Source organism: Camelina sativa, chromosome 8 (assembly GCF_000633955.1).
Source record: "Camelina sativa cultivar DH55 chromosome 8, Cs, whole genome shotgun sequence".
Lineage (NCBI taxonomy): Eukaryota > Viridiplantae > Streptophyta > Magnoliopsida > Brassicales > Brassicaceae > Camelina > Camelina sativa.
Window position 1 is genome coordinate 22,251,565 of NC_025692.1, and position 13,416 is coordinate 22,264,980.

Genomic DNA, 13,416 nt, shown 5'->3' on the forward strand with positions numbered 1-13,416 from the left:
AAAAAAAAAAAAAAAAAAAAGCTTAATTTAAGCCCTTCATCTTCAACTTCAAGCTTTCTCATGCTTCTAAGAGTCAACTCTTTCTCCAATTCCTTTTTATTTTTTTATTTTTTTCATTTATACTACAAGAAAGCATCATTAAAAAGAAAAGAAAAAAAATCATCATGAATTACTATGAAACTTATGGTAGAAAATATTTCCTACCAATATGATTTTTGGACGAAATTTTGAATTAGTAGAAAATTGGTATATGATTGAGGGTTTGTTTATTTGTTTATTTCTTGAAGTTGAGGGTTTCTTCTTCTTCTAAATGATTTTCTGTTTGGGTTTTGACCATCAAACAACTTGTATATTGATTCACATGACGGGTTACAAACTGTGTCTGTAGATTTATGTGTTTATTACCACAATGACACTTGAGTGTATTTTGTCCTACAAAATTTCTAAGTTTGGATACTACTAAATTATTAGCGTGTGAACATAAGTTAATTTGATCTCGTTAGAAGATAAGATTGTATTTGAATTTTAGTGTGAACATAAGTCTTGATGTGTGATATCCCAATAATCCAAATATGACCAAATCTAGATAATAGCTTGTGTATTCATAGCTTTGAGCCTAAGCTAACGAATAATACATGATTCTCAAATGCAATGTGGTATTTTCTCTGTCTCTCTCTAAGTTGTCGTTCTTGTGTTTTGTGAATCGATCTACTAAATCTACAACTCTGTCTAAGTTATCGTTTTTATTACAAGTATGTTCGTCAACTCATGATCAGGACATTCATGAGTCATGGACTCAGCAAAATACCTTTTAAAAATTATATAAGAAACTTTGATTCGAGTCTTTTTCAAGAAAAAAAAAAACTTTGATTCTAGTCTTTCACGAGCCATGCTGAGTAAAGAGGGATGTATTGATCCATATATCTTAAAATCAATGGTTTTTTTTTTGTTTCTTCCCTATCTAGCTATACCTCGTTTAATGTTTTAATTATTTCTATGATAGGAGCGTAAAAATATATTCAAACGAAAAAAGAAACAGATAGTTTGTAAAATTGCATACTTAAAGATTGCCGAGAGTAACAAGAATAAGAGAAAGCAAGATACAAAAATATATATCCGTTCCGTTTCAAATTAAATTTGGAAACTTCCATCTCTTTCTAAACAAAGTACAGTGACGTACATGCACTGTAAAGTCTTCGAGAGTTGTAGTATTAATGTAGAAATACTTAAACCGACAGTTAAATTTATGTATCTCGAAAACAAAAGAATGATATGAATATTTTACCATTTGACCAAAGTTAAAAAAAAAATGAACAGAATAAACTTTTAATCTAGAAAGAGATCCCCATCCCACGCCCACGCAAACACCACACAGTTTGTAAACGTGGCCGGCGACTCATTAGCATTCAATGCGTTTTTGAACTGTCTTTATTGATATCATCCCCACATTTTCCTACATTTTCAACTTTTACCCATCAATTCGTATTATGCAATTATTGGGGAAGAGGGTGCGCTCAAAAGACCATCCTATTGTTCCTTATAACCAAGATTGGAAAAATGAATATATGATTTCATGTTGGTTCTCCTTTAACTTGGAATTAGTTGTAAGTTGTGCAATATTAATTGGATCTTAACCTTTATGGACTACATTCATTTAATTAACGAATTATCTTTGGGCCAACAATTGATTTTTCCATATCTGTGCTTAATATTTGTAGGACAGTTTTTTTTTTTTTTTCTTTCGTTTGGTGTCAAGATAATCTAATTTGGATGTAAGTGGACCCTTTTCCCTTCTCGAATACAAGCGATCAATGAACGATGGTTACGAAAACGAAAATTCAATTTTGCTCTAACACAACTACCTATTAATGATTCAAATATCGACATACTTAAGTCGTATGATTTCTCTATCATTAGTCGTAGTTACTATCAATTACGTTCTTGTCATATAAACAACAACAAAGAGAAGTTCTTATTGACTTTCTAAGCATTTAATGAAACATTCCGACTTGGAGATATAATAGTAACCAATTCGAAATAAAAATAAGAGATAACCATTCCAAGAGAATAATACGCAATATTAAACGGATCTCTCCATCACATATATTTTATTGTTTGGTATATATAACTGTAAAAGTTGACGTATCCGTTTCGCTCAGTTAAAAAATTATGATAGCATTTGAATACAAATAAGTGGAACAAGACTTGTAGTCACGTACTATATAAGTTATGACTTATTTGTGTTAATCTCCGATTTATATACACTAGCTAGCTTTGACTAATGTTATTTTTATTCAAACCAAAATAATTATACTTATAAATTATAATTAAAATTAAAATTAAACAAAAGCTTTTGACTCATTACTCATACTCTTGGTAACAAAAGTTTTCGTCTACTCAGACACGCGTATATACTTTTCAAATATACTATTCACATGTTCACTTGGTAATCTCATTTAATGTATAATCATGCAAGCTGTACGTTAACCATCAATGGCAATTTCTTGTAAATCTGCAACACGTTTATGGGTAATTTTGTCATGGTCTTGCTATATAAACACCCCCTCAATTGCTATCCAACATGAAGTGTCTAAAACCAAACAAAACAAAAAGCTTTGCTTTCTGCGAAAGCCAATCATGTCCGCTAAGATTCCAATATTCCAATCTCTTGTCTTTCTATTCTACCGGTTCATCCTCCGACGATACCGGAACCCGAAACCAAAATACCAAAATGGCCCTTCTTCTCTCCTTCAATCCGACCTATCACGCCACACATTGATCTTCAACGTAGAAGGAGCTCTTCTCAAGTCCAACTCTCTCTTCCCTTACTTCATGCTCGTAGCATTCGAGGCGGGAGGTGTAGTAAGGTCATTCATCCTTTTCATTCTCTATCCATTTATAAGCTTGATGAGCCACGAGATGGGTGTCAAAGTGATGGTAATGGTGAGCTTCTTCGGCATCAAAAAAGAAGGTTTTAGAGCGGGGAGAGCGGTTTTGCCTAAACACTTTCTAGAAGATGTCGGGCTCGAGATGTTCGAAGTGTTGAAGAGAGGAGGGAAGAGAATCGGAGTGAGTGATGATCTTCCTCAAGTTATGATCGAAGGGTTCTTGAGAGATTACTTGGAGATTGATGTTGTGGTCGGGAGAGAAATGAAGGTCGTTGGAGGATATTACTTAGGGATCATGGAGGATAAGACCAAACATGATCTTGTCTTTGATGAGTTGGTTCGTAAAGAGAGACTAAACACCGGTCGTGTTATTGGGATCACATCCTTCAATACCTCTCTTCATCGGTATCTATTCTCTCAGTTTTGCCAGGTCAGTCTCTTTATAATTTTTTTAAATTTGCGTTTACGTTCACAGTTTTAAAATTATTTAGTAGTTGATATAAAAAGAATATTTTTGATAGTACCAAACGAGAATGTTTTAACTACTAAAAATTGAAGCTGCCAAAAATATAGATATTGATATCTAGATCATGACCTATTAAAAGTAAAAAGCGACAAAGAATTAAATAGGTATGTATATTGCCGATTGGTAGTGACGGTGAGTCACAACCTTGCCAGATTGCGAAAATGAAATAATTTATAACAATATGAAAAAGGCAAACAAATTAAAAGAGAAATAACGAATCAATATCGACGACATAACCTGTGTGCATAGTTATTATTAGTCATGACATATATATATATATATATATATATATATATATATATATATATCTTGTGGATTTGAATTCCAATACCAGTAATTGAGTTTTGGTTAGGTATTTTCATTCATTGTTTTCACGTTGAACTTAACTGAATCTCTTGTCTTTTTCTCGATAACAGGAAATTTATTTCGTAAAAAGATCAGACAAGAGAAGCTGGCAAACCCTACCACGAAGCCAATACCCCAAACCATTGATTTTCCACGACGGTCGGCTCGCGATCAAACCAACACTAATGAACACACTGGTCTTGTTCATGTGGGGTCCGTTCGCAGCCGTAGCAGCAGCAGCCAGGCTCTTCGTCTCTCTTTGCATCCCTTACTCTTTCTCAATCCCAATCCTCTGCTTTTCCGGTTGCAGACTAACCGTCGCTAACGACTACATTTCATCTCAAAAACCGAACTCAAGTCAGGGCAAAGGTCGTCTCTTTGTGTGTAACCACAGGACTTTATTGGACCCTCTCTACGTTGTATTCGCGCTTAAGGAGAAAAACATCAAAACCGTAACGTATAGCTTGAGTAGAGTATCCGAGATTTTGGCACCGATCAAGACCGTTAGACTGAACCGTGATCGGGTGAGCGACGGTCAAGCGATGGAGACATTGTTGACGGAAGGAGATCTCGTGGTTTGTCCTGAAGGAACCACTTGTAGAGAACCTTACATGCTTAGATTTAGTCCTTTGTTCACCGAGGTTAGTGACGTCATCATTCCCGTGGCTGTGACGGTACACGTGACCTTCTTCTATGGTACGACGGCAAGTGGTCTCAAGGCCTTTGACCCGCTTTTCTTCCTCATGGATCCTTATCCTACCTACAACGTCGAGTTTCTCGACCCTGTCTCTAGTGCCACGTGTCAAGATCCTGATGGGAAGTCGAAGTTTGAGGTGGCCAATCATGTTCAGAGTAAGATTGGGAAGGCGTTGGATTTCGAGTGCACCAAACTCACTAGAAAGGACAAGTATTTGATCTTGGCCGGTAATAATGGAGTAGTTAAGAAAAACTAAATTTGTTTTAGGATATGAGTGAGTGAGTTTCGGTGTAAAAAGTAAACCAATCGATTATTTAATTTGTTTATATTAATAATGTCTACGTACATGTAGCTATATATCTTTTTCTTTTCGTTTTGTTTTTATTGGTAATGTAAACATTATCTTTTATGTTTTATATCATATCCAAAATCTTTGTCAGACAATTTTGCCTTTGCCGTTCTAGTGCATATACAATTAAGAGAAACAATAATGTCCTAAAAAAAATACTATTACAAATGATTCAAAAATCATCTTATACACTATTATTTCGGACAAGTTGAAAGATGTTATTAAATTTTGTTATGTTTTGGTTGGCACATGCATCATAAATGTTTTAACGGTCGTCTAGGCCAAATAATGTAACCAAAGTTATTGTAAATCATGTATATGGCCTTTGAGGCTTTCACATATAATGGCTGGTTGGAGTATTCTTTATCATGCTGAAAGTTTATTTAATCTAATCTAATTACCTTATATTATTAATACGGCATATTCGTACTTGTCAAATAGTTTCTATACATCAAAACGTAAAGTTATTCGCTTTACATTTACTATAGGTTCTCTAGCTAGGCGGTCTAAAAACCATGTGAGCATGTGAAGTCAACTAGAGAAACCAAAAAATAAAAACTTAAGTCAATCGAAACTTACATTATAAAAACTTAACTTACATAGTAAATTGTATAGCCTTTTTAAAGTCAATTTACACTTTTTATAGCTAGGCGGTCTAATAATCATATGTTGTATACGTATTTCATTTCCTCTCATAGAAAGAAGAAACAAATTTTTGTACAGCAGAAATCATTTGTGTTAGTCCCCATATGGTATTTGATAAGATATTTTTGTGGTGTGGGGTGGTGTGGTGTGTTGGCCGTCACTATCGCATTTTTATAGCAACTGTGTTGGAAATTGGGAAGTTTTATGAAGCTTCTTATGTGATTGGTCCAACGTATAGACACAAAGTCAAACTAACACTAATACATAATCGACACGTGTCTTCCCTCGTTTAAATGGACTGGGTCGTAATTTATGTCGATCGGCCCACTTCTTGGGTCCACCCTATTCATTTTCTGATATGATCCTTTAATTAAAGATCTCCTTAAACTAAAGGACCATTTCGCAATTTAGCGATTCTTCTCCGTTCCGTCGTGTTACTGATATTTTTTTGGTTTGGTTGTTGTTAAAGTTTAGAGATCAAAATATCTGAAGGACGATGGCTTCTTCTCTGGCGACTTCAATAAGCGGAAGCTTCAAAATTATGGTTTCATCATCTTCAACGAGGATTGGGTTTCCTGTAATCTCCGATCAAAACCAGAAAATTGGGTTTGCTGATAACAAACACAGATGCATCTCTAGAACGGCGTTTTTGCGGCGATTTGCGATAAGTGGTTCGAGCCAAGGAGAAAAGATATCGCCTTTAGCATCTGGTGTATCTTCGCCAGGTTTGTATTCAGCTCAGACTTTTGAATTGACGCCTCAGAACGTTGATTTGGTGCTCGAGGATGTTAGGCCGTTCTTGATCTCCGATGGTGGTAACGTCGACGTTGTCTCCGTTGAAGATGGTGTTGTTTCTCTTAAACTCCAAGGTTTGTTTTTTTACTTTATTTTAATTTTTCGATTTCATATACAAAAGTTCAGATTTTGGAGTTGAAGATTGAAACTTTTCTGGAGTTTGAGTTGTTGGAATCTGTTACTGAGCAGCCTTTAGATTTTTTTTTTTTTTTTTTTTCTTTAGATTCTCTATAGTACTCTGGATTCGAGCTTGGATTAGTGAATTACAAATTTGGTAGGATTAGTGAATTACAAATTTGGTAGGATTAGTGAATCTTTTGTAGAGAAAGGTAATAATCAACAAAGAAGGACTCACTCATGTAGCTTCTACTTTCATATCACAGATGTGTTTGTTTCCAACATGACTGAGCCATAGCCTTTTTTTGTATTTTTTTGGATTCTTGGTTTGAAATAGTAGCACTCAAAATTAGCAGCTGTCATGTGAATGTAGTGACAGTATTGATAATCAATTATGACAAAAGTTGGTATCCTTTTTACATTGTACATGTTTTTTTCGTAGTTACTAGTTTTTCTTTGTCCTTGTATTGTTCAATCGTGTTCACATGTTATGTAATTGAGCTACTGTTGATTGTGGAATTGTGTCGTATGTTTAGGAGCATGTACCAGCTGTCCAAGTTCTTCAACAACCATGACAATGGGAATAGAGAGAGTACTTAAGGAAAAGTTTGGGGATGCGTTGAAAGATATCCGACAAGTTTTTGATGAAGAAGTTAAGCAGATAACCGTTGAGGTGAGTGAGGCTTCTTTTAAGAACTTAGCCAACGTTGATATCTTCGTCTTCTGTGTTTGCCTTTGACTGGTTTTGGGTTGCAGGCAGTGAATGCTCATCTTGATATACTGAGGCCAGCGATCAAGAACTATGGCGGAAGTGTGCAAGTTTTATCAGTTGAAGGCGAGGATTGCGTTGTAAAATATGTTGGACCGGAGTCGATTGGAATGGGAATACAAGCAGCGATTAAAGAAAAGTTCAAGGACATAACTAATGTAACCTTTACAAGCTAGAAAGCATGAAGAATGCCACTATATTATGTAAAGTCATTATTGCTCTTTGTTTTAGCTAATGTCCACATTTGTAGTCGTTGTCTCCGTAACTGTCCTGAGCCATCTTGCCAGGTTGATCAAGAACGGTGTGTAGACAAAGTAGCAAGTTGTTGTCCAAGTAACCAATCCCTTCACCGGAAAACAAAACAAAACAGAGTATTCATGTATGTTTTTCATTAAAGATGTCTGTATAAACACTTTTTACCTGGCCAAAGATCTCTATGTTTGCTTCTGGATAATACCACAGATGGAAGTATCTGTTTATATGCAGGTTATGTCAATCTGTCAGACTTAATTCTGTTGTGAAGGGATTGAATCGCTGGTTTACTTACTGCATGATGGGGATTTCAGCCAAGGGACAGGCAATTCCAAGGAGAGTGGCAATGGCGAAGCCAATCCAAGTTCTATCCAAAGAGAACCAAAGAAATTCTGCTAGGGCAAATAGAATGTAAGCTTCTATGTTGTCTGAAACGCCAGCTTTGTACATTTCAGCACTTAACTCTAAGAACAACACCAGTGCTCTGTTTCATTCACCAAAACCATATAGAGTTTTACTTCCACTGTCCTCATATACACAACTACTATACTATACAACAACAAGAATACTACGTACTTACAAGAGGGAAATTACGGTTTTGTCTAGATTACCACGTGGAGGATTTATAGAGGTTCTCTCATCCAATAGGAGTTGTAGTAAGCCTACTGTGCAGTAAAATAAGCCAAGCATGAACGGTACCTGAAAAAAAAAATACATGATCAAAGACATTCAAGAATTTTCAAGTTGTGGGGTTTTGACCTTACCCAGATGTTTGTATGAAGAGGACCGATTTGGAAAGCTCCGTTTTGGTAAACCACGAGATCGACACGTGAATGGAGACCATCGAGAAGAGGACCCAAGACGAAGCCTGACCCAAAAAGCGAGAGACTTACTGGGACGATCCAAGATTTTCCGGTACCGGTTCTGCTCTGTCTCCTCTGGCTGAAGCAGAGGACTTTTCGAACCGGTGACCGGTTTAGCCCGTTGCGTTTTAGTGGTCTAATGAGAGTAGTTGAAGGAGAAGATATCGCTAAGACAGACATCTTCCAATCTTCTCATCCATACAAAAAAAAAATGGAAGGACTTGTTTGAAGAAAGGGTATAAAAATCAAACAGAATTGAACTGACTCTAACCGAAATGAAATTACTCAAACCGAAACATAACCAAAAAACTAAACCGAAATTTCAGTAAATTTGATAACTTCATAGTAAAAACTCATACAAGTTACACAACATACTGCTAAAAAAGAATAATCTCATATTGAGCTTTAACAAAATAAACCAAACTCCAAAGAAATTTGGGCTCGCCGATGATGTGCTTTTTGCATTACAAATATTGTTATTGGAGTTTGGTTTATTTTGTTAAAGCTCAATTTTCCAATAACAAGATCGTGTACACAAGGGTATAACAAAATCTCTCTCCCTTGTGACCTAACTCCAATAATTAGTTTATTTTGTTATACCTTCTTTCTCTGTACAGGAGCCTATCTTGAGATAGCTTGTCTCAGAGCCAAACTCCAATAACAAGATCGTGTACACAAGGGTCTTTGATCTTTGACAAGATTTAGGTGTTTAATGTGTATAATCGCTTGGATTGGACCAAGCTATCCAAAGCTCAATTTTCAAATGTTTGTGCGGTTATTTTGTTTTCAACTCGATTGGATTGTGAAAAATATATGCATGTGTAAAGTGTTAAACATTGCTCAAATAAATTTTTGTCTTCATTGCCACTGCAAAGAAACAAACGACAGCGTTTCAGATGAAACTTAACAACATTCACAGCAAAACGTACGACGCAAGTCCCATCAAATAAATTGTTAGGCAGTAAAAAAAAAGAAAAAAAAAGAAATATACACTATTATATAATTATATGATTTTTGTAAGGGGTAACGGTAACGGTAACAATATTTAAAATTAAATATTTAAAAATATTTAAAATTTTGAATTATTATTGGTTTAAAATTAAATAATATCTTTTGGTCAAAGAAAAAAATATATTTAAACTCAATAATCATTGTTTTCTTAAAATGTGTAAAAGATTCTAAACATCAATCTTTTAAGGACAGAGATAGTATTTGTTTGAGTTGTTTTTTTTTTTCTGATAACATTAAGATAGAAGATGTAAATTTCCTTTTTTTATTCAAAAACCCTAAAAAAAACTAACCGTACCAACACGTTGCTGATCTCTGTTCTTCTTGAGAAAGCTCTGCTTTGCTCTCTTAATAATATCTCTTAACCAATCTCTTACATCCCCGTCAAGCTCGATCGATGACCATTTGTACCAACGATGTCATTACTATAGCTCGTGTTTGATCACACGATCAAAGATTTCACCGCCACCATGATGAGATCATGGCCAGCCCAACCCAACCCAACCACAAGAATCACACAAAGCTGAGGAACAACTTGTACCGAAGAAAGCATCGGAGGAAGCATTGATCATTTTGGCGGGTCTTCTAACAAGATCAAGATCTAAGAGGTTCAATCAAGCAATCAATGGACTAATTAGAGAGATGGACAAGAAGCAATAAGACATGGCTCAAACCACCTTTATGATGATCACAGCTCAAGGTGTTTGGTAAAGGGATAAATGTTGCTTATGCACTCTTTTTCCCTTGTCAAGTTTTGTCCCAATGTGTTTTCTTGACAAAGTTTTTAATGAGACCTAAGTAACAATTTCAAGCCTCTCTTTATCAGCCCATTACGTGGTCCAAAACCCATTCTTTGCTTTGACCAATTTTCTATCTCTTTTTGTTCAAACTTTACATTTATTGCTTTTGTAATTTCCAAGACTCTTTGCATGAGCTTGCATGTTTTTCTTCTCTCCCCTCTTCTCCTTTGTCCTCCCTCTCCTATATAATCCCCTTGTAGTTTTTTTTTTGCAAAACATCAAATTTTTTATCAAAAACTTCTCTTTTTACCTGTTTAATCTGAAGAGTGTGTAATATATTCTCAACTTGTTTATCTCTTAGTATGTCATATCTAAGTTATATTCAAGCCAATAGTCTAAGAGATTTTCACCTCTCTTGGAAGTGCAATTCATCCCCCCTGTCCAATCTGCTGCATCCACCTTCACTTTCATCTCGTTCATCTTTGATTTCGTTGCATCGCCGAAGTTCCATCCTTGTTCCTCATCATTTCATCCTTTCCAACTTCAAAACTATCAAAGTGTGTCTTGGGCATAGATCCTCGTCCATGAGTCTATCATGTGGGCTCTGATACCACATGATAGACTCCTGGCCGTGAATCTATGCCCAAGACACACTTTGTTGGATTTGAAGTTCGAAAGGACGGAAAGATGATGAACAAAAGATAGAACTTTGGTGATGCAGCGGAATTGATAGATGAATGGAGATGAAGAAGAAAGTGGATGCAGCAGATTGAAGGGGCAATGAATTGTAATTCCAAAAGAGATGAAAATCTCTTAACTAGTGGCTTGATTAAACCTTATATATGACACACGAAGAAGTAAACAAGTTGAGAAAATATTACACAAGTTGGGAAGATATTACACACTTTTCAGATTAAACAAGTAAAAAAAAGGGTTTTTGATTAAAATGTTTGATGGTTTTTCAAAAAAAAACTACAAGGTCATGCAAGAGTCTTGGAAATTACAAAAGCAATAAATGTAAAGTTTGAATAAAAGAGATAAAAAATAGGTCAAAGCAAAGTAATGGGTCTTTGACCACGAAATGGGCTGATAAAGGGAGGCTTCTAAAGTGTTATTTAGACCTCATTAAAAACTTTGTCAAGAAAACCCATTGGGACAAAACTTGACAATGAAAAAAGAATGTATAAGCAACACTTATCCCTTTACCAAACACCTTGAATTGTGATCATCATAAAGGTGATTTTGTTAAATTTGGGTTTATCTTGGGCTTCTAACTAAAAACTAATTGGCAATTAGTAGATTGACCCTAACCCTTTATATATTAATGATAATCTTTTCAAACTTCAGATGTGGGACTTGGATTGCATCCCAACAATCTCCCCTTCAAACCAAGGACCACATGTGGAATATTAACACGCCTCCTCGAGATGATAACTCCATCTCGAACCGATCACATTTGGATCGATAATAAACCCCTTCTTGGGCCCCCATTACTCGGGTTAACAAGAGGCATGTCCGTATCCACTTTTCTAGGTCCACCAGAATTTTAACCTTGGACTTTGATACCATGTTAAATTTGGGCTTATCTTGGGCTTCTAACTAAAAACCAATTGGCAATTAAGAGATTGACCCTAACCCTTTATATATCAATGATAGTTTTATCAAACTTCAGATGTGGGACTTGGATTGTATTCCCACAATCTCCCCTTCAAACCAAGGACCACATATGGAATTTTAACACGCCTCCTCGAGATGATAACTCCATCTCGAACCGATCCCACTTGAATCGATAATAAACCCCTTCTTGGGCCCCCATTACTCGGGTTAACAAGAGGCATGTCCGTATCCACTTTTCTAGGTCCACCAAAACTTGAACTTTGGGCTCTGATACCATGTTAAATTTGGGCTTATCTTTGGCTTCTAACTAAAAACCAATTGGCAATTAGTAGATTGACCCTAACCCTTTATATATTAATGATAATCTTTTCAAACTTCAGATGTGGGACTTGGATTGCATCCCAACAGATTTGAACCATGTTTTCTTGCTCCTTGTCCAGCTCCCTAAATAGTCCATTGATTGCTTGATTGAATCTCTTAGATTTTGATTTGTTAGAGGATCTGCCGGAACAATTAATGCTTCTTCCGGTACAATCTGCTCCTCGGCTATAAGTTGCTCCTCTGGTTTGTATGGTTCATGGCAGCCAAACCCAAAGTGTGTCTTGGGCATAGATCCTAGTCGAGGAGTCTATCACACTGTCTGGTTACGTCTCTCTCTTTTTTCTTGTGTTTCACGATCTCTGGTGAAGTCTCGCCGTCACCGTTCTCACTTCGTCTCTCTGCTTTTTTGTTTTTCGTTTCAGGATGGATCTTTGGGCAAATGATGGAGTATATATTCATCATCATCATCATCAAGCATCATCATCATCATCATCATGATGCACCCAAACTATGAATGCTCTTTGGATTCCTTCCTGCTCTTCTTTGCAAAGGTTCTCGCAGCTTCTTTCTCCTTCTGAATCGGCAGGTCTCTTTCAATTCCTCTCCTCTGCGGTTTTTCAATCCATTCATGTGTGTGTGTGATTCAAATGGAGCTTCTTGATCGTTTATAGTGTACGAACTTGTTCTAATTGATGGCTTCGTAGAAACTGTATGCTTCAATCATAGCTAGCTAAATACACTCTGATTTTGTTTATGTTAAGCTTTTTAGCTGGAGATTGTTTAGATTTTCCTGTCTAGAGTTGCACCTTATACATAGACTTTTTTTTTTAAATCCATGTCTTCAGATTCTATAATGTTTGTGGATGAATGAGATTGGTTGTTGTTTTGTGGATGTGATGGAAATGTATCAACAACCGTTAGATGTATGTAGTGATTCTTTTGTGAGCACTGTGTTCTTTTCCTTTTCTTTTACTTTTTCTAGTTTGGTGGTTTCAGACTGGGACGGTGGGACCAAACGCAAAACAAGGTGGCGAGCTCTTCTTGAGCAATTACGTCACTGGTGCGATTATGTCGCGGGTAAGTGGGATTTCTGAAACTATTTTTATATAACTAATTTTTAATAAATTAATTAAAAAAACTAAGTGTTAAATTAAAATACATTGAAAACAAACCGGATTTAGCATACCGTCCTATCCTAGGGATCTGTAAGTTTGGTTATAAGTTCAATCATTTTAAATTTAACACTTAGATTTTTCAACTAATTTTTGATAATCTTAAAAAAAATTAATATAATTTTTTATTTTGAAACTTAAGTGTTAAATTTTAAATACGTTGAAAATAAACCGGATTTAGTATTTCATCCTATTCTACGGGCCTATATAGCTCTGGGCATTCGGGATTGGGTTCGGGTTTTCAGGTTTAGACATATAGAACCGTTCGAGGTTTTTATACAATTGGGTCGGGTGGGTATTATCTGTTCGGGT

At 35.8% G+C, this 13,416-nt stretch overlaps 3 protein-coding genes across 4 annotated transcripts; 2 read left to right on the top strand and 1 right to left on the bottom strand.

Annotated features, from left to right (window-relative positions):
- Positions 2,600-4,900, top strand: LOC104707911 (probable glycerol-3-phosphate acyltransferase 3). The gene is made up of 2 exons (XM_010424367.1): positions 2,600-3,318; positions 3,831-4,900. The coding sequence occupies exons 1-2, from the start codon at positions 2,638-2,640 to the stop codon at positions 4,710-4,712; spliced, it is 1,563 nt and encodes a 520-aa protein (XP_010422669.1). The 5' UTR covers positions 2,600-2,637; the 3' UTR covers positions 4,713-4,900.
- On the top strand, positions 5,891-7,577 carry LOC104707913 (nifU-like protein 1, chloroplastic). Of its 2 annotated transcripts, XM_010424370.2 has the most exons (4): positions 5,891-6,319; positions 6,899-7,035; positions 7,119-7,334; positions 7,419-7,577. In XM_010424370.2, exons 1-3 carry the CDS (start codon positions 5,947-5,949, stop codon positions 7,305-7,307), a joined length of 699 nt encoding a protein of 232 aa, XP_010422672.1. In that variant the 5' UTR covers positions 5,891-5,946; the 3' UTR covers positions 7,308-7,334; positions 7,419-7,577. The 2 variants fall into 2 exon arrangements, with proteins under 2 accessions (XP_010422672.1, XP_010422671.1); XM_010424369.2 differs by having other exon boundaries at positions 7,119-7,577.
- LOC104707912 lies at positions 7,357-8,469 on the bottom strand. The gene is made up of 5 exons (XM_010424368.2): positions 8,148-8,469; positions 7,964-8,082; positions 7,679-7,867; positions 7,552-7,603; positions 7,357-7,475 (listed from the first exon to the last, which is right to left on the bottom strand). Exons 1-5 carry the CDS (start codon positions 8,424-8,426, stop codon positions 7,359-7,361), a joined length of 756 nt encoding a protein of 251 aa, XP_010422670.1. The 5' UTR covers positions 8,427-8,469; the 3' UTR covers positions 7,357-7,358.